The sequence below is a fragment of the Podarcis filfolensis genome (assembly GCF_964270895.1).
Source record: "Podarcis filfolensis genome assembly, chromosome: 5".
In the NCBI taxonomy this organism is placed as follows: domain Eukaryota; kingdom Metazoa; phylum Chordata; class Lepidosauria; order Squamata; family Lacertidae; genus Podarcis; species Podarcis filfolensis.
The window spans coordinates 56,378,432-56,405,569 of NC_139608.1; the positions used below are offsets into that span (position 1 = coordinate 56,378,432).

At 41.5% G+C, this 27,138-nt stretch overlaps 1 protein-coding gene and 1 long non-coding RNA gene across 3 annotated transcripts in view; one reads left to right on the top strand and one right to left on the bottom strand.

The window, feature by feature from the left end:
* Positions 1-27,138, bottom strand: part of LOC310763928 ((E2-independent) E3 ubiquitin-conjugating enzyme FATS) — a 134,935-nt gene that overhangs the window by 79,537 nt on the left and 28,260 nt on the right. Inside the window, exon 1 of one of the 2 annotated variants that reach the window (XM_083616889.1) lies at positions 8,570-9,232. The exons of the other annotated variant lie outside the window; for it this stretch is intronic. Within the exon in view, the coding sequence (XP_083473015.1) occupies positions 8,570-8,735 (166 nt within the window). The 5' untranslated portion in view covers positions 8,736-9,232. Of the gene's footprint in view, positions 1-8,569; positions 9,233-27,138 lie in introns of those variants that run through there. 2 annotated transcript variants of the gene reach the window in all.
* LOC310764009 lies at positions 6,465-10,319 on the top strand. Its single transcript, XR_014548967.1, has 3 exons — positions 6,465-6,583; positions 9,212-9,308; positions 10,100-10,319. It is a non-coding gene; the product is annotated as an uncharacterized lncRNA (long non-coding RNA).

The following is a 27,138-nucleotide window of genomic DNA, read 5'->3' on the forward strand; positions in this document are numbered from 1 at the left end:
ATTCACATTGAATTTTCAATTTCAAGTTTGGTGCAAAACATCAAAGAATGTGAATTCACTGCATTGCCCCATTGAATGAAAGTACAGTGGTACCTCAGGTTAAGAACTTAATTCATTCTGGAGGTCCATTCTTAACCTGAAACTGTTCTTAACCTGAGGTACCACTTTAGCTAACGGGGCCTCCCACTGCCGCCATGCGATTTCTGTTCTCATCCTGAAGCAAAGTTCTTAACCTGAGGTACTATTTCTGGGTTAGCGGAGTCTGTAACCTGAAGCATCTGTAACCCGAGGTACAAACTGTATCTGTACAGTTTTTGGTTGCCATCTGAACAAGTTTACCCATGAATAAACATGTATATTAGCTAATTATATCATTTTCAATCCATTAAAATGAATATTCTCCTATTTTAAATGAAAATTCTCTAATATTCTCATTAATCAAGAATATTCTCAATAATTTAACATCACTAGTTCCTACATGTGCCTCTCCAAGTAAGACCAAGCTTGCTATTAGGGATAAGAAATGGATTGGGAGAACTGGTAGGGGAACTTAAGGAAGAAGGGCCACCACTCTGGGGCAGAACATTTGCCTTCCATGGAAAAGGTTGTCTCCAGCATCTTCAGGTAAGGTTGGGAGAAAAGCCCTGGTGAAATCCTAGAAAGCCACTGCAGGCCAGTCAGCTAGATGGGCTAATACTTTTGATCAATATAAGGCAGCTTTCTACGTTCCTGTGCAGACCTCAGTTTGGTTGCTGTATAGAATTACGGTATATCTCGATGAGCCCGGCCAAAGATTCTGCCTCATATAACAAGATTTTGTGTGTATCAAGACGAGCAGGTGATGTATGTTGTGAGAGAAAGCCTCTCCTCCTACCAGAGGGGAGGTGTTGTGAGTAGGAGCTGTTCCCGCGTCAGCAGAGGGGCGTATTTGGCCCCCTGCATCACTTTCCCAGCTGCTGTGCCACGCCTGTCAGGCCAGCCAATAGGGCTGGCTTGGGGGCGGGCTCTAGCTGCATTCAAGCAACCATGACAGCCCTGTGCCCCATTCTGCTGCGCGGGGTGGGGTCATATATAGATTGTTTGAACCAGTGCCTAAGCCAATACCACTCACATGCTATAACCAATAAAGTTGTGGCCTTCTTTAGCCCATTAACCTAAAATACATGTGTCCTTGTGTCTTATTTATCCCTAAGCGGGTAGCGAGTCCTCAACTCACAAGGGTTAGAAACATTAGCTGTCATCTCTAGTCTAGAATAGTCTTGGCTTTACAGAAACAGAACTGAAGAGATAATGAGTTTTCTACATCTTTGCTTTACGGTGCTTTGCCCCTGATTCTAAAAATCAGGTCTGCGTGGCTAATTCTCCATACATCATTCAAACTGCATTAAAAGTTTCAGTGCTGCTTTGAGAGGATTCCATGGTGATGAAACTGTGAAAAGCCAGAACACCAGGAATGCTGAAGTCACCAAAGGATCCTGTGGGTGTGAAATTGTAGGCAATTACATCTGATCACTGTGTCAGACATTGCTGCTGAATTTATTCAAATTTGCTATAGAAATTGTTTTGAAGTACTTCAGAATACCAAGAGCCCTGATTAAAGCAAATTGTGTCTACAATATGCAATGCTGCGGGAAGAGAATCTAGTCCAACAAGAGTTGTACATGATTAGAAAATGTCAAACACCAGAACAACAACAACAAATTAAAGAAATGAAATATCTCAGAAAAATACTGCTCCTGAGTTTCAAAGTCTTCTGGAAGACAGTCGCTAGCAACTGACTCAGGACAGGTGAGAGCAAAATGGAATTATGTAAATGGGAGCCATAATGAAGATGAGGACAAATTGTGTTGACCAAGTTAAAACTATTTTTTGCAGGAGGTGGTATAATCTGACAATGTTATATACTGGTGTCCAGGGGAGAAGACTCCTGAAAAACAAGTACAGTGCTGCATTTTAAAATATTGAATGTTTAGGAGATGGGGCACAGAGAACATCCTTTTCCACAGAAAATATTCCATTTTCAGTCCTTGGCATCTCCAAACTGGGCTGGAAAGACTCCCCTCCGAAACTCTGGAGAGCTGCTAGCAGCCATTGTAGAGTAGACAATACTGAGTAAGTTGGACCAATGGACTCAGTATGTATGGATATGAATATGGATGGATGTATCAGCTGTAAGCCCATATCATCACAGTTCTACTTAACAACTAAGTAAAACAACAGCTTCATCGTCACCTGCACCAGCCCTCAACTTGTGACACTCAAGATTAGATGGGATTTCTTGATCCTTTCCACCTATTTGACAGTGATCCTGTCCAACTTGCAACACTGACTCTGCCTTAATAGGCTGCACAAAAGCTAGAATTATAAGATGTCCAAAGTACAGCAGGGAACAAATCAGCCATCAATTTTGCCTCCTCACAAAGGCCGTTGTTGATAGCTGCTTTATTCAAAGTTGCTGCCACCCACCCTGGATACTGGACAAACAGCACAGCGAAGCAACATAATCAGGTTTAGGTTTCTGTGGGCTCTTAGCAAAATAGCACAAATGAAACTACAACCTCTCATACAGTATGCTGTTCTTGTCTGGAATTTTAAAAAAATCAAGTTATCACGGATTTTGTAGCATGATCTTACTTACTATGGGGATCTGGGCAGATCAGAAGTAGCACGTGTTGTTTCCTGACTATGAAGGTGGGCAACTATTGTCCCCATCTTCAAAAGGGGGTGGGGATAAGACCCAGATAACTACCAGCTTGTAAGCTTGACATTGATACCAGGAAAGGTCCTAGAACAGATAAATTACGCAGTCAGTTTGTGAGCACTTAGAAAAGGATGCTGTGATTATTAAGTCCTAGTATAGATTTCTCAAAAACAAGTCATGCCAGACGAATCTCATTTCTTTTTTTTCTTTTTTTCTTTTTGATAGAGTTACAAGCTTGGTGGATCAAGGGAATGCTGTGGTCATGAGTCATGGATTCGAGCACCACATTGAGCAAAGGATTCCTGCACTGCAGGGTGTTGGACTAGATGATCCTTGTGGTCCCTTCCAACTCTACACTTGTACGATTCTATGCTTCTGCCGATGGGTCAGGACTTGGAAATTGTTACATCCAGTGGGGCACAGCCTTCCTGCTCAAACTGTCAAGCAATTAAAAAAACTCCTCAATATCTCAAAGCCAACAACTTTTCCTTGTCCCCTGCCCCCCCCCAATTTTCTACTTGCACAGAAGCTTGTAGAAGCATTTCTGTTAAACTCCTGTTCTCTTGCCTATCAGCTCTCTGCAGCACTTTGTCAATCCTACTTCAAAAGTATAGCTATGGCAAAGAGGCATGTCTCATGTGAATCTAGGCAGAAAAACCATGTGACCAATCAGACTGCTAGGAAGTCAGTCCTGATAGGAAGACTCTTACTTCATTTGTTGTTATGGTGCCTGTTCAGCACAGCCACTATAGCAGATATTGAAGGAGTCAGAACTGCTTCCAAAACAGCATTAGCCTAGCATGTTTAGAGCTGTTTCCCTGAAGGCAAGAGAAGCAACAGGGTGTGTTTCCTACTTTAGGGAACTCCACACCACCCATAGTATTTATTTTGTGACCTTGCTAGTGAGAAAGAGCAAGCAAGCTCTCTATAATAAGTATCTACTGTTCTACTTAATCATTCTGCCTCTTTTTAAATTGGGGAATTGGGAGGCAAATAGTGGTTGGCTTGTGTATGTGTTGGAACAAACTCTGTATTTCCCTCAAATTTCCAGAAAAGGTGTGTGGATCTGCTTCCAACAAGCCTCTCCTCTAGCAGGGGATATGTCTTGAATGCATAGGAAGGAATCAAAATGCTGTCACTATATTTCCAGCTTGTTCTTTGTAAGTTTGTCAGTGAACTTCTAAAGTGAGACATTTGGGCTCTGTGCCTGTCTGGACACGACTCTGCAATATTCCCCAAACCTGGAAGGTAGTGTCCCAAATCTCTGATATAATAGAGGCCAATTATGATTAGCCTGGTGTGATGAACTCCACACATGAGCAGAGATTATTACTACTCATTTTCAGAACTGAGCTACACATTATAATTATGTTCTGTTGTGCTCTGATGTGCCCTAGCCCAAATGAAACAATCATTATTATTTTTTTATCTATTGGTTGGAACACTTTGTTCTTTTAATTAAAAAAGTTTTTGGAGGGAGGAAAATGCACGCACCTGAAAGCAAGTTTTTCTCACATTTTAAAAGTTTTTAAGTGTTCAGGGTTTTTTTGGGGGGGGGCAACAGATGTGTAGGTTTTAACCATACAATAACTGAAAAGATTAGGTCATGTGGTATGGTGTAATTTCTAAATAAGAGGTATTAAGTCAATCTTGTCTAAGAATTATACTTGGGCCCTCTTACCTTGAAGTTATTTCCCTGTCCCCAAATGTGCAGAGAATAACTGAGGGAGGGGGCGTTTTTTAGAAAAGAGGAGACAATGGCACTATGCACGTGTGTGATTGTATACTTTCCTAAATAAGTGCTATACAAGCCCTACTAAGATGAAAACATTAAGGTTAAAAATAGCAGCTCTACCAAGGAAAAATGTTACCAGCTACCACTGACACCTAAACCATGTAGCAGCTGCAGTGTTAAATAGGCCCTGGGAGACCAGTGTCCCAAACTCCACTCTGCCATAAAGCTCACTGCATGAGCTTCAGCCAGTCACTGCCTCTCAGCCCAACCTACCTCACAGGGTTGTTTTGAGGATACAGTGTGGAGGAAGAGAGCCATATGTATGTCACCTTCAGCTTCTTGGTGGAGGAAAGGTGGGATAAAAATGCACATTAAAAGAAAAAATGGTGGGGGAAATAAGCACCAACACAGAACAGAGTTTTGGAGGGAAGAAGATTCAGGTGTTATTTTATTCTTCAGTTATTCTTATGATTAGGAAGCATCCTGATCCACCTCAGTTTCAAAATGATAATCAAGACTGGCTTTATTTTAAAATGTGCTGTGTGATGATAAAAACCTTAAAAATTGCCAATAGATTTTATACAGGGCGGAATGGGCATGAACACCAAACAGGCTGCTTAGAAGAGACAGCGAAAACTCCCCTTTAAATAATATGCAGAAAGGACAGATCATCCACATACTGATTACCAAACAATACTGTACTTCAAAAGCACGACCACCATCTGAAACCATATTCAGCAGGGCCCCCAGGTAGCCACCTTTATGAAGATGGGAAATTGCTTATTTCACCTGCCAGAAAGTTACCAAGAGCAACTTCATTATCTTTTGCAAGGACCCACAGGCATTTCAATAAAACCTCATGATTGGCCGTATGAAAGGCTACTAAAATACCTAATAAAATCAGCATGGATAGTTGACCCCTCTCCACTGCCAGAAGGATAGCATTAAACAAAGATAGGAAAGAATTCAATAGCCATAATGCAATTACAATGGAATGAACATAAAACTGTGCCATCTCTGCTGATGGCTGTACTTTCACAGCAGGATTACAGCTGGCCAAAGCAGGGAAACAAGTTGTTCAAGTGTGCATGTGGCTGGTGCTAAAAGCCCATGTGTTTATGATGATGTCACGATGCAAATTTATGCACAGAACAATCTTAGGCATCCGCAAAACAAAGCAAAAAACCCCATGATTCCCAGTGCGCTTTGGTTACTTTTTCAAGGGATGCGTGAGCCCAGCTGTGTCTGAGGAGTTATGCAAACATCACATAGGGGAAACTGCATATGAAACTCTATTCTTCTGCAAAGGCATAGATTAGTTAAAACTCTCAAAGCTGGGAAACAGTGATCTAACTGGGAAAGAAGCACACATTCGTAATCAGTCATCATCCGCCCTGCCCGCAATGAATTTGACAATACATGTGGCCAAATGGATTTGTCTTACAGTAAAAAGATGGTAAAGGACCCCTGACAGTTAAGTCCAGTCGCAGACGACTCTGGGGTTGCGGCGTTCATCTCGCTTTACAGGCTTACTACAATAAAATATACAAAATACAAAATAATTTAAAATCCCCCCCACAACAAAAAAGAAAAGAAAAGCATCGGATGAAGTAAACTTCAATCCATGATAACTTATGTCATAATAAATTTGATAGTCTTTAAGGTGTCACAAGACTTTGCTGTATTTGGTAATGGCTGTGTCCTAACATCACAATTCCACGGGTGTTGGGGTACCCTGAGTTCAGTGGGACTTGATCTTTGGTCACTGAAGTCACTTTAGGACTGAAGCCAAAAGCAACAGGACATCTTTATTCTGATTGACAAGTAGTAACTCTTTTCCACCACCAGGTAACAATGCTGTTCATTGTCAGTTCATCACCATGTTATGTTCTTTCTGTAGCTGGCAGTGACACAATTCATATATTAGGAATTCTATGTTCTCCTGCTGCCTGAGTGCTGGAAGGAAGACAGCTGCTGCAAGGCCCATTTCCACCTGGCCTAGAGGGCAGGGCCCAGACTCCAGAGTGAGCTAAAAGAGGCTCCTGGGAGGTCACTGGGACATTGCTGGAACAACTCTTGGGTTGCGACAACTGGCTAAAATGTTTTAAATGGTTCTAATTTTGGTTCCTCTGTTTTCTTTTTGTCGGGTTAGTGTTGGTTAAATGTTTAGTTGGAGTTGGTGGTTACTTTGAGTATAACTGTAAACTGTTTGTTATTATTGTTATTGGTTTTTATTTATTTATTGGTTTGTTTGTTGCTTGTACAGGATATCTCTTTTTTAATGTTTGATGTTTTTGTTGTGTTTTATTTGTTGCAAGCCGCCCAGAGTGGCTGGGGAAACCCAGCCAGATGGGAGGGATATCAATGAAATATGATGATGATGATGATGCAAAGTAAAAGAGGCATTTTGCCAAAGGCCAACTAAATCCACTCAAGTATTAAAGTCACAGTGCTAACAAGTTGCTTCAAACTTAGGAACTCTGTACTTAATTTCCCCCTGAAATCATCCTGTACATGTCTACTTGAACATAAATCTCATTAAATTCAACAGGGCTTACTCCCAGGTAAGTGAGTGTATTGCTTTTGGCTACACTGCCCTGTTGTTAAATGATTGCTTCACGTTGCTGCAATACATCATAGTCAATATTACCAGTATTTTTATCTCTCTAGATAAAACATATATGTATATGTTTCTTAGTTTTTTAAAGAATGTATTTTGTCATGATGAAAGGAGAGTTGTCATAGATCACAAAGTCTGAGAGAAAATAATTACATTTTAAGCAGGGTGCATGCTAATACTGTTTTCACAGAAGAAAATTAGCCCCATTGTGATTTGTCGTCTTGTCTAGGAAGTTATTTATTCCAGCCTTTCTTTTAATGGGGTAAAATCTATTTTGCAAGCTGGCATGTGAGTTGAACTGAATTAATGCAAACCCATTATTTACATTTCGAGATACTTGTCTTTGCTGTGGCAGGGCATATGGGAAAATGTTAACAATTTCACTGGTGTTGACTAACAAATCAAAACTTTCAGGAGTTTTTTTTTAATACCCTGACTAATGGAGATAGATGCCTAACACCGCTCCCCCACTGTTTTGTGTCTCACAGACACAGCATCTGTCTTTTTTGCCATTGGAAAAACAAGATTCATTAATAACGTTGCTTTCAAATGATGTATAGCTGAACATACGTCCTGCAACACAATCCTTCTAGAAAGCAATAATCAGACTACACAAACAACACTACTAACAAACACAGGGAAATGTCTGGTGGCCATGACCTAGTGCTAAATATATGTTAAAAAAGGAAATTACACACAAACCACATGTGTAACTCTAAACCTCCTTACAACCTGCTGCAATCCTTTTCTGACATACCTGGGCGTAAGACCGATTCATCTTAATAGGACTTACTTCTGATTAGATATGTATAGGGTTGACTATAATATCTGGATTCCTCTTGGTTACAATGATTTTGGTTACATTTTGATTACAGGGATCTACAAGAACTTGGGCTTTGCAAGAAGTGGAATGCTGAATATAGTTTCTTTTATTTAATTTTAGCTTAGAATAGTAATTTATATCCCACTTCTCTTCATTAAAACTGGACCCAAGGTAGTTTACAGAAGTAAAAACTTTTTAAAAATATTACACCGCATCACGTTCTGTGTAGATCAATAACATACATGTAAAAAACACACGCTACACCCAAAACTAAATGCACATTACAAAATACAAAAACACAATAGCAAAATCCAGACACCATTATGAGCCTTTAGTTAGCAACAGCAACTGTGTTGCTGTATGCATTCAAGTTTATTTAATTTTTTTTTAAAGGCAGCTTGAAATGTATAGAAAATTACTGAGACTGAAATCCTATACACAATTACTAGGAAGCAGAATTTGTTCAACTCAAATGGAATTACTTCTAGTAGACACATATAGGCTTCCACTGTAAATCCTCAAGACTTGTGCTCTTTAAATTCTGCTTTAAATGCAGGAGCCAGCCAGGTCTTTTCAAAAAGTTCATCAAATGTTGTAGTACCAACAGAAGCAAAAAAACCAAACAAAAACAAAGCAAAGCATTGTTCAACTACTGATGCGAAAAGCCTGGAAAACTTATACCAAACTTACCAAGACAACACGGTTTCCCCCAGGAGGCATGGTTAATCATGAAGCAAATTTGAGATATGAAGGGCTTTCTTTCCTGGTTCCTTGCTACACAAAGCTTTGTCCTTAAATCCATCTGGTTGTGCCCTGTGCAGCTCAAGACCAGGGGTTTCCTTTTCTGAGAAGGCATGTTTCATGTTGGTTTCAGTTTTATAAATGTTTCCCTTGGCTTGCTTTCGCTAGGCCGGCTGCCACTTGTTGCAATGGTAACAGGGGAAGCCAGGATCTGCTTTCTGCTCAGTCGGCTGGAATGAATAATTAACTCCCCCCCCCACCTCCCCTCATTAGCATTCCATTCAAGCGACACAAATGAAGCAATTCATTTCTCTTTTTTGTCCTCAGAAGCTCACTGGATTAATGAGGGTTATCTAGGAGATAAGGCCCAGGCCTGCTGATTTCATTTAGCCTGATTGGTTAGAAACGGTGTATCCTAAATGCAGGGCCCCATTTGCCCGCATATCAATTTTTGGCTGCTGCATTTTTCAACCTCCTTCTGGCAGGAGATCTTACATTCAGCCAGGGAGGATATCTATCTGGCGGACGCCGCATGAATCTTTCATTTTTGCAACTTTAATATTTTATGCTGGCAGTGTTCTCTGTTTATAGGTGCTTTGTGGAGCCACGTGAAGGACAGGTCTAGCACCAGAAAATGCCCTAATGTAACTTCCTCCTGGCCAGCAGGGCCAATTTGGCACTCCTGCCAGTGAGTTTGCACCACAACTGAATTCACCCCTCCAGCAGCTCACCTGCTGAAAGGTTGGGTAAAAGTGCCTCCACCTCACCTCACTGTGGACATAAACAAACCCCTTACTTTTCTGTAAGCTGCTTTGAGACATACAGTGAAAATATGTAGGATAAATAGGTAGAGGATACAATCTGTATTGGCCTGGTGTGCCATCCCCAACAAAATGAATGGGAACAGCCCAACTTGTGTTTTTTAATGCATACTGCATCTGTAATAACAACAAGGCAGTGTGCCTTATATACAGTCAGGCAACCAGTTCATTGAATTATTTACTGCAATGGGAAGATCTAGGAGACATCTTTCTCCACTATCTGTCATCTTTCGGACCAAAGATTGAACCTAGGACCATCACTTTTGCTGCTTCCTTCCAATTTTTGGGTTTTTTCTATATCTTTTCCAGAGGTTTTGCAGTCCTCAGGTGCACTAGATCAGAACACTCTGTTCCTTCTGATATTCAGCAAGCCTCATCCCTTGTAATGTATTCAAGAGCACTGAAGACCTTCAGTGATTAAAGCATACTGGGGTCTTTGTGTTGTGGGTCTCCTGGATTTTATTGTTTTTGATGTTTTTAGCTTTAGAGCAGCTATGGAATGAAGTTTTAAACTATTGAAATATTTTAAAATATACTGAAAAGTTGCTGTCACTGTCGTTTTAGATAAGAGTTGCAAGTCGCTTTGTGGAAAAGATTTCTTGAAAAGCAGGATATGCATTTATGTGAAGTCATAAAATAAACCAACATTTGATTTCAGAAACCCTGTTTCCTTATATGGGGCCAGAGCAATAGCAGCTGGTTAGAATCAGAGAAGAATCTGGCATGTCAAGGACAGCATCTGAGAGAGTGGAAGAGGAGCTTGGAGGAATCTTAGCAAGTCAAAGGGGCATGGCACTATGATAGAATCTCGGCAGAGGTGAAACCAAAGAAGAGGAAGAAGAGAATCTAACAGTAGAATCTAACAGGTCTAGCACAAAGCCTATGACAAAACCTTGGTTTTATTGCCTATGCAGAACCTATATTAACTAGGCCACATATTTGTACATAATAAGAGAAAGAGGAAGGAGCAAGACTTTCAAGCTTTATGGACTTAAATATCTGTTTGCTTGTTTTTAAATCACAACTATGGGGCAAGTGAAATAGCATTATTTTATACACCCATAAAGTAGAGTCTGTAGGACTTTTTGATTTCTGCCATAAATGTCAATGGTGATCATCCTATCATCCAAGTACAAATGTTATTACTGAGCACTGAATTCAGGGCCTAGCATGTTCTTAGCAGTTGTGGCTGCAAATATCTGGAGCACTGCCTGGTGCCATCTCAGAGCCCACATATTGGGGACAGAAAGAGATATCCAGGGCTGAGGTAAGGCTGTGTTAAACATTTTGCCCCCAACATGAGGCAAAGTCCTCCTTCATGGGTAGGAGAAGCAGAATGAATTGTGCAAACTAAGCCAATTTATACAGAACTTCCTTAAAGTAAAATCTGGTGTTTGTTTACTTATTTTGTTAATAATGTATACTGTCTTAAAGGTTGTCAGTGTTCCATTAGCCAGACATCATCAAATGGCAGAAGAGGCAAGAACAATTCCCAGGCTTGGATTCTTCTTCTGAGCAGCCGTACACTACTAGAGCCTAGACTGCCACAGCAGGTTTCTCATGCACCCCTCCTTCTGTGCAGGCTTCTGTTTACATTAATTACACAATCAAATCCTTTTAGTGTACAAAAATTGCTTCCTTCTTCCCACAGATGCTTTGGCCACTGTCTAGACGAGGATTTGAGTACACTGATCCTTGTGTTTACCACTACTCCAGCATTAACGTTGTGCAATGCTGTTTTTGTCTTCTTGTGCATCATACATGAGAAACAAATGTCTTTGCAAGGATGGGCAGAAGGGAGATAGTGGTGGGTTGCTGGGTGACTTGATATATATTGGCAAGGGTTTCTCAGTTCCAATTGTTTAGCAATAGCAACAACAGAAAGGCTTTTTGAATCCAAATAAGGCTGTTGGAATCCCTGATTTGTATTAATTCAGATGCAGATTTGTATACTAGCAGCCTCCTAGCGAGAGTTGCTTGGGAATTCTAAGACACACACACACAAAAAAACCAGGGCAGGTTTGAAAATAGTGATTAAAAGGTTGAATCTGCTGACATAGTTCAATATGGTGTCCTGTTATATCTTAACATAGATGAAAACATGCTCCTTGATCTTGGGTACCATTGTGCAAATTTAGTCACAATATCTTAAGAGAGCTCCAAATGCACAGTGAAGAATTTCACGACCGACCGTTATAGTAGATATGCAGGTCATCTCAGTGTACAACAGGGTAGAATAGGAAATTGGCTGTGCCCCCTTCAGCTGCCATTTTTCATTTGGCTGCACACACCCAGGCTTTTTGCAGGCTATTGATGGTAGGGAATCCCATGAGCAGTAAGGTAAAGGTAAAGGGACCCATGACCATTAGGTCCAGTCGTGACTGACTCTAGGGTTGCGGCGCTCATTTCGCTTTACTGGCCGAGGGAGCCGGCGTACATGTGGCCAGCATGACTAAGCCGCTTCTGGCAAACCAGAGCAGCGCACAGAAACGCTGTTTACCTTTCCGCTGGAGCGGTACCTATTTATCTACTTGCACTTTGATGTGCTTTCGAACTGCTAGGTTGGCAGGAGCTCACCCCGTTGCGGGGATTCGAACCGCCAACCTTCTGATCGACAAGTCCTAGGCTCTGTGGTTTAACCCACAGCGCCACCCGCGTCGCCCCATGAGCAGTACTTCCACACATATTTGGTGGGTGAAATAGAGAACTTTGAACTGGCTTTTTGTGTGTTTCTGCTGAATCTTTGTTCATGAGCTGGCTCAGAGTTTCCCCCCGCCCCCATTCCTTTCAAAGTTTTCTGCTGCCTGTGGAAGCTGCTTATGGGCAAGGAGATCCTGAAAACATTTAACCTACCTCTTCGAATGTGCAGATTTTCCCCAAAGTCCATGCCTGAGTTGTGACTCAGGATCAGGGACATGAGAGGAAGCATTTCATACATTTTAAAATTTCATTCACTTTCCTTTTTAAAAAATAATTTTAAAAAAGGAAAGAAAGAAAGAAACACTTTACAATGTTCAGCACATTATATGGGATATTAATATCAAATAGAATTGAATAAATAAAGCATGTTTTATTCCTCAACCATCTTCTTATATCAAACAGCCTTATCTAAACCAAAGGCAACTGTCTCCCTTCAGCCTCTTTGACAGATACAAATAACTGCAGTCTGTTAAAATCTTTGCTTTAATTTAATCAAAGGAGGTATTTATGAAGCACTTTGCAACCTCCCAGAAGTCTGTGACACAGAAATTGGGCTAAATCAAATTAGCATTCTATATAAAGAGACTTGTGCCTTAATGATTGCACTCATAAGCCATTTGTACAAAAGAGGGCAATAATTTCCTTCCGTGTTATAGTTCTCCATAATAAATAAGAGAAAGAGTAAATCAAGTCAGCATTTATTGTCTGAAAAGATAAGGCACCTGAAATAGCCTCTGTTTATTAATGTATTTTTCTCCTGAAAGCCTTTAAATTTAATACGAGCCATTTAATTGTCTAGTAAACATTTCTTTTCTAATTTGCTCACATCACTTTAGCAGAAATACATGGCACAGGAGAAGAATGGAATGAATGCCAAGGTCCATGGACATTCCCTGGTTCCACCGGTCCCAAAATGAACCGGATCTTTGTTACATTTGAATGACATTCTATAGTTAGCATTTGTGAACTCTTACAGCCGAGAAGCTAACAAAGGGGTCGCTTTCTCAGGTTATGTTATGATAAAGGAAAATGAATTATGATGGATATGCCTTTTATCAACCATTTCTGCAGTGAATCAACGGCTATTTAACTGTGATGACTATCGATCAGATACAAGGCACTTGCATTCCTCTACCACCTCTTGTGTATGTTGATGCTCTTGCAGTCCCCACCCGCTTTGGTTGCTGTTACTCCAAGCCTTAATTCCCAGAAAGCATTCTCCTGTAAGTTGCTAGGAGCTGGATAAAAAGAGTCTGGAAGGGTAAGCCCAGAAATATGTTTGGCACATGTACCTTTAAAAAGCTGTGGAAGCCATTGGAAGAATAGCTGTTCACTGATCCTTTGTATCCAGCATGCAATTTCTTTGGCGCATTCCTGACATTACTCGCAGCTCGTTTGATACTTATGGGCCCACATCAAAGCCCTCTCTGTACAGACATTTTTAGAGCTCCTGTGATCGGAGTGGCAGGCTCTGGCCCTCCATGCAGGGGCGAGGAAGGGGGGGTGCGGTGGGTGCGGTCCGCCTCGGGTGTCACCACTGAGGGGGGTGACAAAATACTGGTCGGCACTCACCACGGGGCCTGCAGTGTACCCGAGCCACGCGTCTCTCCTGGGAGAGACGCATTGGCTTGGGCATGCGCAGGCTCTGCGCTGCCCAAATGGTCCACCCGCTGCCTCCCCCCCCCCAGCTGTAGGGTGACTGAGTGGGAGGAGGCAGACTCCATAGGCCCCACAGTGCGCCCTGCCTCTATGTGGGGCTTGCCCTGCCCCTGGGTGCATCGCCCCACACGCCCGAGCGACTTCCTCCACCGCTGCCTCCATGCACCATGTACGGATTTCAGTTCCACAACCCATCATTCAGTGTTTCTAGTATGTTAAGTCACACAGGTTGTGTCCATGCACACAGGTCGTTATGCAGATGTTCAAACCAACAGGTGGAAGCTGGGCATGGAGAGGAAGCAGAGTCTACTGTCTCAATCCTTTGCTCCATGCATACAGAACCAGCTAAAAAGAATCTCTGCGCAGAGATGGTATGACTGATATATCTACTGAAACTGACTCATTGGTCCCTGAGACCAAATTAAATGCTACCCCAAGAACTACAAATAATAATTTAAACAAAAGGGAATCTCTAAACCCTTAAAATAAACAACTTAAGTGGAAATCCTATACAGGAGCTGTTTGCTGGGAGCTGTAGGGCATGGAGTAACCACCACTATACTGGCAGAACACAAGCTATGCTAGGCCAGTGGAAAGCACACCAGCAGAATACCTCAGGTATGCAGGTGGAACAAATGTACATCCCTTCCTCTAATGGGATCTTCACAACTTGGTTCAGGCAGAGGGAATAGATTTTAGCCTGACAGCCCATTCCTTTTTGAGCAACCTTCAGGGAGCCCCTTGCCAGTCATGGGTGGGGTCAGAGGCTAAAGTGGGTGGAGCAATGAATGTCAATGATCTTTTCCTACAGTAGGCCAGCATCTACACACACTCATATCCACACTTCTCTATTCGCCATCCAGGCAAGCAAGAGGCTCTATCAGTGTTCAAGGACACATTCCAGCCAAGCAGAAACGTTTGTCATGCAAAGCAGGGCCAGTGAGGAGGGCGATAGCATGGAGAGAAGTGGGGTGGCCTGGAAAGAGTTCCAAGGGCCAGATAGTGAAGCCTTATTTACCTCAGGGATTCAGAGGCCCGCGCCAGAAAAGATTCTGGACAACAATAGGGTGGCTTGGAGTTACACACTTGGCCTGAGGTTTGCCACCTCTGCCTTAATTAAAAGGGTAGTGCCAGCCCAAAATGTTTTGCTGCTTTAACTGAAACCCAGATAGTGTCTCTTGCACTTAAAAAGGATTGCTGTGCTATTCAGGCACTGATTTCTGCCTACATCTATTTCCATTCCTCGAACCCCCACCAGGTCCCTTTTTTCTGCCACAGTACTGCTCTGGCCCTGAGCAAGGGTGCATCCAAGAAGAGTGAATAAAAAAAGAAGGAATCATACAATCAAGTATAGGTAATCACTTTCTTTTGGTAGCCCCATCCCCTGGAAACATTCAATTATGGTCTGCATTTCCAGTGTTTTCATATGACGCTTCATGAACACATGAGAAATCCAGGAACAAAAAAACAAAAACCAGCACGAAATTAAGCCATATATTTTGCACAAGGCTTGATTTACATTTCCTTCTGTTTGGCACTTTCTGCCTTCAGTGACCAGTTTGCTAGGCTTAACTCTGCACTGTAACCCAAGGCGGAAAAATTCCCTTGAACCATTCCTTTAATTGCACACCACATTTTTAGGGTCACAGATAATTAAAGTATTTATTTCATCATGTTGTGAACTTTGAAGTTTGCCGTTCAAATAATGAAATGCATTTGAAGCTGCTACAGATTCATTTTTTTTCCAGAACCCTGTTAAAGATACCGAGCCAAGCCAGGATTTCTCAACAGTTCCTTGCCTCAGTGTTTAAATTCTCCAAACTTTATGCCTTGTTTCAGCACTTTGTGAAGTTTTATTACTGTTGAAGGGCAGGACGCACTATACTTTGCACGACAATGGATGAATCCAAAGGCTATAGCAGTGTGAATAAATAATACAGCTAATAGTCCCAAGGACCTTAGAAGCAAGAGTGGCACCATTATCAGACTGCCTTTTGATAGCTTTCCCACATTGTTCAATAAAAGCAATTTGCTACTGATGGCTGGGGCATCCCCTAGTCACTGAAATAACAGGTAAGGTACATGATTCAATTTTTAAAACCTGTGCAGTTGCTCCATTTACAGTTATTGCTTGGAAACCTCATTGACACAATTCGGTGCTAAGGCACAGCTGTGTGTTTTCTCTATCCCCACTCAAAATTTACTGTAAACTGAGATGCATCAGATAGAATGGGGAAAATACACTCAATTACAAAAAAACGGATCAATCCGTTTGTTCTTTACTCCTCCGACATCATTAATGCATCATTCGGGGGAAAACATTACTCCCTAAAAAGCTTTAGAATGCAGTAATCTGGGAACTTCTATGGGACAGACAAACTACACAAGGTGTGAAATATGTGACAGAGTCTCTCCATTATTATTATTATTATTATTATTATTATTATTATTATTATTATCATCATCATCAAACTACTATAGAACCAGCTCTGAAGTGGATCGGGGCACTGAACTGGTGGTAGACTCTTCATCTAACACTGTTTCCCCAATTGAAATCATGTTCTCCCTCCAAAAGCTGCTATTGGATGGAGAGATGGGAATTACTGATACCATTGAAAACTAGTCTTCCTCTCCTAGGGATGCAGGAGAAATACGATTCCATTCACCATTAAAAGTGAATATATCGAATTTGAACTTTCTGAAACATGAGAACCAAAACACAGCCTCCCTTCAAAATTTGCAAGCATTCAAATTTTGCAATGCAATTCCCCAATTAAACAATGTTTACAAAAATGCTTATATTAGGTGAAAGTATGCAAAACAATAAAAATATTGGTGAAAGCAACATACAAGATGCATTGTATTATGAGAAAATGCTTGCAAAAATGTGTAGAGTAATCAATATTGCATACAAAAATGTGTTGGCAGGGGTATTTTGCACTAAAATGTTGGTGAATTTTCACAAGGACTTACAAAAAAAAATCCACAAATAGTTGCAGAAATATGCAGAACTGGATTTTAGACTGGAAAATTCGCAGATCCTTCCATCGCTAGACTTGACAAACTTAGATCCATTACTTTCAGTGGGTCTGAGTCTGAATAGGACTTAGTCAGACCCACTGAAAGTTCATAAAATACAACCCCGTTATATTGTGCCTTTTCCCCTGGCCCGGCCAATAGAAGTTTGAAGAGGAAGCACAGATTTCAGCTCGAAAACTGGCACATGGACTTAAAACTAACCCCCAATCCAGTTCACGCCTCCTCTCTCACCCAAGGCTCTCAATGGCTTGTCCCTATGTGGCATTCACCCTGAGACCTATAAGTGAGAATGGATGCACAACTGGGAAATACATGTGTTTTGCAGAAGGGTCATTCACTTTAGTGGAACTTACATGGGTATAGTATTCTTAACAGCTGCAATGCATCCTACAGGAAAATACCCTTGTACGGTAAGTGATGAGAGCTCAGTGCTTTGTACACAGAGGGTCTCTGTTTCAATCCAAGGCATCTCCCCAAAAAAGGACCAGGTAGTAGATGATGCAAAAAACTTTTGCCTAAGAGTTGGAGGGCAGGAGTTGCTGACAGTAAAAGGAGACAATACAGGGTCTTGAGGGACAAAGCAAAGACCCTCAGGATGCTCAGAGTGAAAGGGCAAGAGAAAAATGAAGATGATGATGATCAGGGTTGTGGTAAATAACAAACTGAATGTGGTGTGTTTGCCCCGCTTCCCAGAAGCACGTTATAAAAACATGGCAAATTCTCTGTAGCTGGTGCCTCTAGAGACGTGATAAAAGCAATGTGTTAGCTTCATAAATAAAAGGGAACATTATGAAAATCACTCTCCCACCTCTTCAGTTTCAAAATTTCTGATCTTTCACCTTTCATGCATATTGGAAAGAGGGGGTGGAATTTATTTATGGGCGCTTTCCTATACTCAAAAGCAACCTTTAGATCTGTGAAGCAAGAGAAAAGCCTAGTGATCAAGCACTCAGAGCAACAGCATCATGATTCTTTTCTCTGGTTTTTGCAAATACAGCTACCAGGTGCCACTCTTTACTGTGTGCCATAAGAAAATACTCTCTTGGAAGTTTCTTTATCTGCCGTGAATCTGATTGACCCTCTCAGGCCCCAGAGCTATTGAAAATGTTGGCACTGTGGAAAAGTTCCATATGACTGCTAATATTTATCACTTCCAGATATTCTGCTTTATGGCAGGTGGTACTTACAAGCCAGGTGGCTTTCTTGACCAATAACAGTAATGTAGAAGGACTTCATTATTCCCCATAACAGATTTCTCTCTTTTGTTTTGATTGTGGTGGCATTTCTAAGTGTTACCATCTTATGAAGCATTGCCCTTAAATAAAAAATAATAATATTGGCACTCTGACCCTGGAAACTCCTAAATTTGGGGGAGTAGATGGAGAAAGGAACCAAAAGATTGCCATGTCTTAGCTGATGCTGCAGTTGTTGCTAGGCAGGGAATAGCTTCCCAGGGAGTTCAGATGGCTGGAAGGCCTGTTGTAAATTAAAAACTTAAAACAGGTCAATTAGGCTGAGTGATAGGATTATGTGCTCAGATTTAGAAAAACAAAACACCAATTTAGAGGATAAGGCACACTTGCTGTTCCCACTCCTATGGGCAGTTAATTTTAGAATTTCAATTCTTTCCCTCCTTTCACAGCATTACTGTTTATACCTATAGCTTTATACATGTACATGACACTTGGCAAAAGCAGACAGATTCCCACCCCAGAAAGCCTAAAGTTTAAGCACCAAACTAGATGAGAAATGAACGGTTTCCCTATGTTTTAGTTAGGGTATTTTGTTTGTTTTATACTGAAATGCTGTTGCAGGGGACTGTGGCATCAATCACAGCAGTGTGTGGGGATGTGTGCTTAAATTTCTCCCTGTGGATCACTCTTCCTTTCACCCCTCAGCTACTTTCGACCCATGGGGGGCAGATCCAATTCCTTTCCTATGTAGGGAGAAAAGCACCTAGAGGCTAGTTTGATTGGAAAAACATTGCAAGGAAAGTGTTAAGCATGTCTTCCTCACCCCACTGATACACTCTTCAAATTTATAGTTTTATATTTATTGGTTAAAAACTGGGACATTACTCCTGTATCTTGCCTAATTTGGTCCTAAATTTTGAAAAGGGGGCATCAAAAGGCAGGGAGCTATAAAGGTAAGGGTAACAGGAAAACGCCATTGTATTTAGTTAAGCTTAGTTACTAAAGGGGTGAAAAGGGACAAACAGTTACGCTAAAGATTTGCGGGAAAGGTGTGCTGACAATTTGAAATAGCAGTGAATTAGATAATTTCAAAATTAAAACATATCTCAATTCCTTAAGCTGTCAGGAATATACATCATAGGAACGAAGAAGCCACTCCTGCTGAAACTCACCAAAATGTCTAATAACTATTAGCTGGTTGTAAATTGCCTCTCTTTGGGCAAGCTGCTCAAAAAGGTGGTTGCTGCAGTGGCGGAGCTTCATGCTCTGGCACCGGGGGGGGGGGGTGGAGAGCAGGTGGGGGCAGGGCTGGCGCACATCCTGGGGGCACAGCGTGCTGCCCGCAGGGGCGTAGAGCGCGTCCTGGGAGTGGGGCGTGCTGCCTGCGGGGGCAGGGAGTGCGTCCTGGGGGTGGAGCGCACTGCCTGCAGGGGCTGGGCGCCCAGCATGGGCGGGGGGCAGCCGTGATGGCACCCTGCCGGGATTGTGCTGCTGGGGGCGGCGCACTCCCCCCGCACTCCTCTTCCTCCACCAGTGGGTTGCTGTGGAACTACAGGTGCTCTTTTTCAATCAACCAACCAATCAATAGTAAGTTTCATGTAATGTGTATAGGTAAGTAATTCAAAATGTATACAGGACTAGGAAGTATAACAATGTAAATCCAACATCAATAGACCAGAAACAAGAACCCTCGCATCTCCTGCTAGAGTTCACCTGGATGGATTGGAAGGGGGGGGGATCACTGTTGACATGATCATACTTGTGTGTTATGGGTACACTTAAACAATGTCGCTCTTGGTTGTCTTCCTTTTGAAGGTAATTATTAGTCATGGTCTCAGAGTGTGAGAAATGTAGCTGTCATGGACACTGAAACACAATGTTCCTGAACACACATTATAAACATGTTCCAAACAGCCTAATAGTCAGGGCTTTTTTCCCAGGGGAAATTCACTGGAACTGTTTCGGAACCTCTCAGGTGGGTGCCATTGCCTTTCTAAGAGAAAGAGGGAGGCGTTCATGGTGAGTTCTGGAACCTCTTTTTCTAGAAAAATAGCACTGCTACTAGTCCTTTGCTTTTGCTGTGCCCTTCACTGAGTTTACTTTTAATGTACGGTCTTCTTTTCCACCATGGCAATGTGCTACAATTATTTCAGGCATGCCTCAGCTGTCTTCCAGTTTTTAGTGAGTTCCACTGGAACTACTGGCACTCTGAGATGAATCTGATAAACTGGATACATTTCAGTTTGCTTTTAGACCCTGTTTTGACACAGAGCTTCATTGGTTGCCCTTACAGATGTCTGATACCGAGAGAAAGACAGGGAGATGCAACCCTGCTAAGTCTCCTGAATCTTTAAGTAGCTTTCAATGCCACTGACTACTTAGCCTTCTGGATCGTCTCTCAAATATGGGAATGGTGTTTGGATGGTTCTGCTCATTCCTGAAGAGCCAATACCAGAGGACAACTATTAAGCCACAAGTCATTTATAATATGGGGTTTCACATGGTTCCATCTTGTCCCTCTTGATTTTTTTCATCCAAGGCTTTAGAATTGGGTGTCATCAATGTGTAGATGACACTCTCTCTCTCCTTTACAATTGATTGTAAGTGTTGAATCGCTACTTGGAATCAGAAGGAATTGCTGAATCTCTGCTTGGATGGAATCACATATGTACTGTACAAGGGCCAGTAACCACAGGGCGGGGGGGGGGGATATTAGCAGCCATAGCCAGAAATATCAATATATGCTGTGAGAAGGTGTTGAAGTAAGTAGAAGGTGGAAGGATTTATTAGCTTATTTGTTATAGATAGATAGCCTGAAGATAGAAATTCTTCAGGTCCACTTATAGCATATTGAAAATAAAACAACAAAGAGGAAGAAGAAAGAGGAAGAAGGTAAAAATCAGGAAATCTGCAAGAGATAAAGCAACCTTTTAAAAAGCAGCAATAAAACAATGCTGTTTTTGCAAAATGACCAATTGGTTTGCTCCAATCATCTGCTTATATTTACATTATTTTAAAAGAGAGGACAGAGCTAGCCTTATAAACATCTATAGATGGTATTCCATAGGAAGCATAGAAAGGAACAGGATGACAAAGTGTCTGATCCAGGGCTCTGAAACAATGACAGAGATTGCAGTACACCATGTATGTGTCTTGATATGGAGCAATGTACCAGTCCCAACTATGGTAATGCAGAAGTAAATCCCATTGTTTTCAGTGGGATTTCTTTCAAGTAGATGTGCATCAGATGATCATCCATATGCTCTTTGTTTCCATTAATTTACATAGAACTATAGATCAAAACTGGGTAGGTTGAACTCTAGAAAGTCAGTAGCGTTTCTCAACCTACCTCATATATAAACTTTGATACAGTCCTTTTGCATCTCCATTTTCATTTGCCTACAAGTGTGTACGGTTTTTAAAACAACAACAACATGGTTTTACACCACCTTTTAAAGCACTTATTTAATTAAGTGGCTCTTTTCAGTGCACTGTTCCAATTAGGGTTGGCATGTGAGTCAGTCTTTTGGAAGGAAGCAATCATAAACTCTAAGATGGGTTTATTCAGCTGTAGCATTTCTAAGCTGATTTAAGCAGTTTGTCAAAAAGTGAGTGAAATTAATTAGTTTACAACACGGTTTTACTGTTATCTAGCATTCAGCAAAAACTGATGCAAACTAGTGAAATCTCATCCATCTAAATCTACATTATGCAGTTCTCCCCCTAGTACCTAACCCAAAGACCGTTATTTTGTGCTGGAAGGTTAGCTATGATTTGTATTTAGAATTAGCATAATTATGATGCACTCTCATAGATCAATCAAATGAACACACATGAGGCTCAGTACTAAAGTGCAGTCATTCCTAGGTAAGCTTGGGCAAAATCTAGAAATATTCACCCTTTTTAGGTACACACAACAAGCACGCATTCTTTTCACCTGTACAATGCCACCACGGGAAAAAGGAAGGAATCTATCCTTTCCTCTGAATCTCCATAGCAAAAACCACTGTGGCATCCTCAGACAGCTGCCAGAGACTCAGTGGGATTCCATTTTAATTACAACCCTCGAGTAACACTGCATCAGGGGCATTGTGGGGAAATTAAAATGGAAGAAGAGCACCATCACTGCATAAGCCTGCCTGAAGGTGGGAGAAGCTAGCTGGCATGGGCTAAGGTCAAGGAAGTGCTCAAGACTAGAGCCTGCCCTGCTTCTCATTTCTGGCTGACACCTGTCTTCTCATCAGTCACCTCTCAACCAGCTCATATGAGCTCTCTCCATTAGCTTTTCATCCATTCTCCCACAAAACTCTTACCTCCAAAATCCACAATGACTGTGCTCACTTCTTATTTCTCTGTCTCATATTCCAATATATTCCTGTCTAGGGCCTTTCCTCCTTCAGCTCTACAAACCTCAACCACTACAAGGTCTTCTGCTCACTTAATGACACATACATGTCTGTCACCTTGAGCCAATTACAACCTCTCAGCCTAACCTACCTCACAGGACTGTTGTAAAGGAAAAAAAATGTCTGAGGGATCTTGTACAACACCTTCAACAATTAAATGGAATGAAATAAATGTCTTTGTTTTCATTTGAGAAATGTTGGAGGGTATACCTCTCCCTTCACAACCAACTTCTTTCGTGGAATATTTGGCTCAAGCCTTATCCTCACTGAAACAAAACCTAAGTAGACCAAGCTGATGGAATACGCAGAAATGGCAAAGACTGACGGGAAAGATCAGAAACCAGGAAGACCAAGTATTCTTAAAAGATTGGAATAACTTCTTACTATACTTAAAAGACCACTGTAGACAGTTAAAATCATCGGCAGGGATAAAATTATACTCGTCATGTGAAATGAACTTTGGTTACTATGATTACATAACAGATGGATAACAGTAAAAGATGCAGGAAAAAAGAAAAAGACAAAATCTTTAGAAAAGGAACCCATGGAGGGAGGGGAGGAGGTCCGAAGGTTCGAGAGAACCTTTTTATTTTTATGTTTTGGAATGGTTATAGTGATTGTGTATAAATTTATGTAAAACCAATAAAATTCTTGGGGGGGGGAACAAAACCTAAGTGCACAGAAGTGCTCCCCAACCCACCCCCACTGAGGTTTAGATTGGAAGCTCCTTGAGGCAGGAACCTGTGTGCTTATTACTCGACAAAGTGCAGTGAACACTGGTCTCAGGATATGGTCAGAAAGCACATGCTGCAAGGAGCATCACCTTGGATTCCGCAACTGAAGAAAGGTGGAATATAAATGTAAGAAAAGTTGAAGAATTAATGAGCCTGGAATAAATAGTGTGATATAAGAGACTGTCTCGGGGCAAAACGTGATCTAGTGAACTGGGCAATTTTGAAAATGCCCATTAAGCCTCAAAATCTGTCCCAACACAGTGATTTGTGCATTGTCCCTTGCATATTTACTTTGACTACTTCCAACACAGGTATAGAGGGGATGTACATAAATTCACAAACAGTTTATAAATCATAGGTGTGCCAGCTAAGGAAAAAGTGGTGTATAAACATAAAGGTACAGAAGGGAGGGGTATATGGGGAAATACAGACCCTCCAAGTGTCCCTATTTTCGAGGGAATTTTCGAGGCAGCCCTGTTTAGTGAAGTTTTTAATATTTGATGAATTATTGTATTTTCATCTTTTGTTGGAAGCTGCCCAGAGTGGCTGGGGAAACCCAGCCAGATGGGTGGGGTATAAATAATAAATAATAAATGATGATGATGATTTAGAGAAGCCATCCGGGTTTCTTATTTGATCCTGGAATGTCCCACTTTTCCTTAGGATGCCTCTATTTTCATCAGAGAATTGTTGGACCCTGAGCCGTCTGAAGGAAATCCTGTATAGGGAAGGGTTGTTTTTAAAAAATATTTAATGTTTTATTGTGTTTTTATATACGTTGGAAGCTGTCCAGAGTGGCTAGTACAACCCAGTAAGATGTGCGGGGTATAAATAGTAACATTATCATTATGGAATGGGATGTCCCTATTTTATCGGAGAGTTGTTGGAGGGTATGGGAAATATTGTGGAGAGATATGCAGAGTATCTGGAGTTGTTTGTTTCCCCTCCCCTCCTTCTCTCTCTTTTCTACTTCTTAGAGACAGGAGGATGTGCAGGAGATAAGACACTTTCCCTTTTATCCTATTCCTAGTCAGGAACACTACCCATGGCTCTCCTACATACCAGAATGTAGTATAATTGTTGGCATTTCAGGCAGAGTCTATTTTATTTTACCTTTTCATCATTTCTTTGTTTTGTTGTTTTTTAAATGTATAAACTGCTTAACATTAAAAAAACCAAAGCTGCATATAAAAAGAAGCAATACCTAAGATAAAATCATTTTAAAACACAGCAATCCCAGAGTAACCAGCAGTTCATTTTACCCACAGAGAGCAATCTGAGAAGGCCTAGAATAATAATAATAAAAAAAGGTAAAGGAGCCCTGACAGTTAAGTCCAGTCACAAACGACTCTGGGGTTGCAGCGCTCATCTCGCTTTACTGGCCGAGGGAGCCAACATTTGTCCACAGACAGTTTTTCTGGGTCGTGTGGCCAGCATGACTAAGCCGCTTCTGGCAAAACCAGAGCAGTGCACGGAAACACTGTTTACGTTCCCACCGGAGCGGTACCTAATTATCTACTTGCACTTTGACATGCTTCCAAACTGCTAGGCTGGCAGGAGCTGGGACTGAGCAGTAGGAGCTCATCTCATCACAGGGATTCGAACCACTGACCTTCTGATCGGCAAGCCCTAGGCTTAGTGGTTTAGACCACAGCGCCACCCGCACCCCCCAAAAAATAATAAAATAAAATAGCACAAGCCAAAAACAGAGTAATTGACACATGCCCGATTTCCAGGGTCAAGGTGTTCCAATGGAAGGTACCACCACACTGAAGGCCCTACTCTGAGTAACAACCACCTGTATCATAGGGGTTTGCAGTACCACCAAGAAGGCTTCATTAGATGAACACTGTGACCAGGGTACATTCAAATTGTCCTGTCTTTTGGAAGATATGTACAGCTTGGTTACATTATGCAAAAGAGTAATGGCTGATAGTTTAGTGGAGCCCCTTTCCCCATCTACTTTGCTGATACTGGAGCAGACAACTGCCTTCTGGCTCTTATGAAAGCTTTTCAAGATTTTAAGTGCTTCATTGATAGCTTGGTACACAATTATAGGTGGATTAGAGAGGCTGCTAATAGGGGATTTTTGCTCTAATCTTCTTTCAATTGTTAATATTAATTAAAGTGCACTTTCCCCCTTCATTATGCAATAAACACAAGCTGTTTCTTAAAAGCAGCATTATAATTTAAGGCTGCAATCCCAACCCCATTTACTTAGGAGCAAGCAGCACTGAATTCAGTGGGACTTACTTCACCATAGGTACATAGAGTAGTAAATTTACTATATATTTTATACCGGCTTCAGTCTGGAAAGGAGCCATGCAGAACCAAGGGAAGTTTTAGCAAACTGGCCTGGGATTCAACAGAACAAATAAAGTTCAGGATAGCTCAGTCAGTAGAGCGTGAGACTCTTCATCTCAGGATTGTGGGATCGAGCCGTATATTGGGCAAAAAGATTCCTGCATTGCAGGGGGTTGGGCTAGATGACCCGCATCGTCCCTTCCAACTCGACAATTCTATGATCCCATCATCTATTCAATATTATAGTACTTTGTGTTTTTCCCTAAGCCTTTCCTTCATATTTTGCAAAAACCTTGCAAGAAGAAGCAGTTGCCTTGGGATCACAACTTGTGAACTCATTTGTTTATAAATTCAAGGGGTCAATCAGAAAACGAAGCAAATTGTAAGTGAATCAGCACCTCCTGAATAGATCAAGTGGCTTTGACTAACCTCTTTCTCACCTTGGGACAAGTTTGTCAAGAAAAGAACAGCAGAGTTGTTAACCGTGGAATATGGAATTCCTTAGAGTAGCCTTGTAGATGTGGCAGAGCCAGCTCACCTGTGAGGCAAGGTGAGATGACCACCTTGGGCTTCAGGAGCAGCAGACCTGGCCTCCAAGAGGTGCATTGCCCAATGCTTCTGCTGCAGTACTAGCAACAACAGCTGCAACATGCTCCTTGGAGGCTGGATCTGGCCCCTCCTTGACACCCTCCCATGCTGTCTCTACAGCGGCCTCTTGATGAATGGAATCCTCGCTATTACATATTTTACATGGCTGTTTATTTCTCTATATTTTTATATATGGATGTTTTATGATGGCCTATACATGCAATGCCTAGTAAAGGTTTGGCAAAGTACGTAAGTTGAAAGTACTGGTGGTCTCCTCCTACCCTTGTTTCTGATGTAGATATTTATTTCCTTCTTGTTCCTGATGTAGATCTTCACTCATTCTTACTTCCCTGGTGGAGGCAGAGGGCATTTTGTGGTTCGCCTCGAGTGCTAAGATTTCTTGGGCTGGCCCTGCTTACAGGAGTTGTAATCCAAAACAAAGGGAGGGCACCAGACTGACAAACTACAGTGTAGAACCGGGGTATTCAACATGGTGTCCTCCAGATGTTGTGGCCTACTATTAGCATTAAATCCAGCCAGTATGACTAATGATCAAGGATGATGGGAATGTGGTATGCATTATCTGGAGAACACCAGTTGGCTATCGTTCATCTAGAGATTCTCACCCACCATATTGGCCAGCATGTGCAATATGCTGAACGAGCTTTCACAGAAAGACATCCACTATCCTGGTTTTGCCAGTGATAGAAAACAAACCAGCGACTTTTGCTTTTCAGTCCATGGTTAATTTGTATTATTTCCCCCTCAGCTGTCTTGCTGCCATTGCTTGAACTTTTCTAAGCATCATTCTGTAAGAAGTGTCAATCACTTAAGAAATTCCTAATTATATGGCAGTTCTGGGGTACTATATAAATTGTCTCACATTTCCAGACATGCTTTATTTCCCCAGCACTTATATATATATTTTCATCCTTTTTTTCAGTGTCATGTGTGAGAAGCATTGCAATATCTATAATTATAATTATTACAGTTCTATTGTTATTAATTTTAAATTGAATTGATTCACAGAATGAGAACATTAGTCACTTATACAAAAGAGGGAGACAATATTTT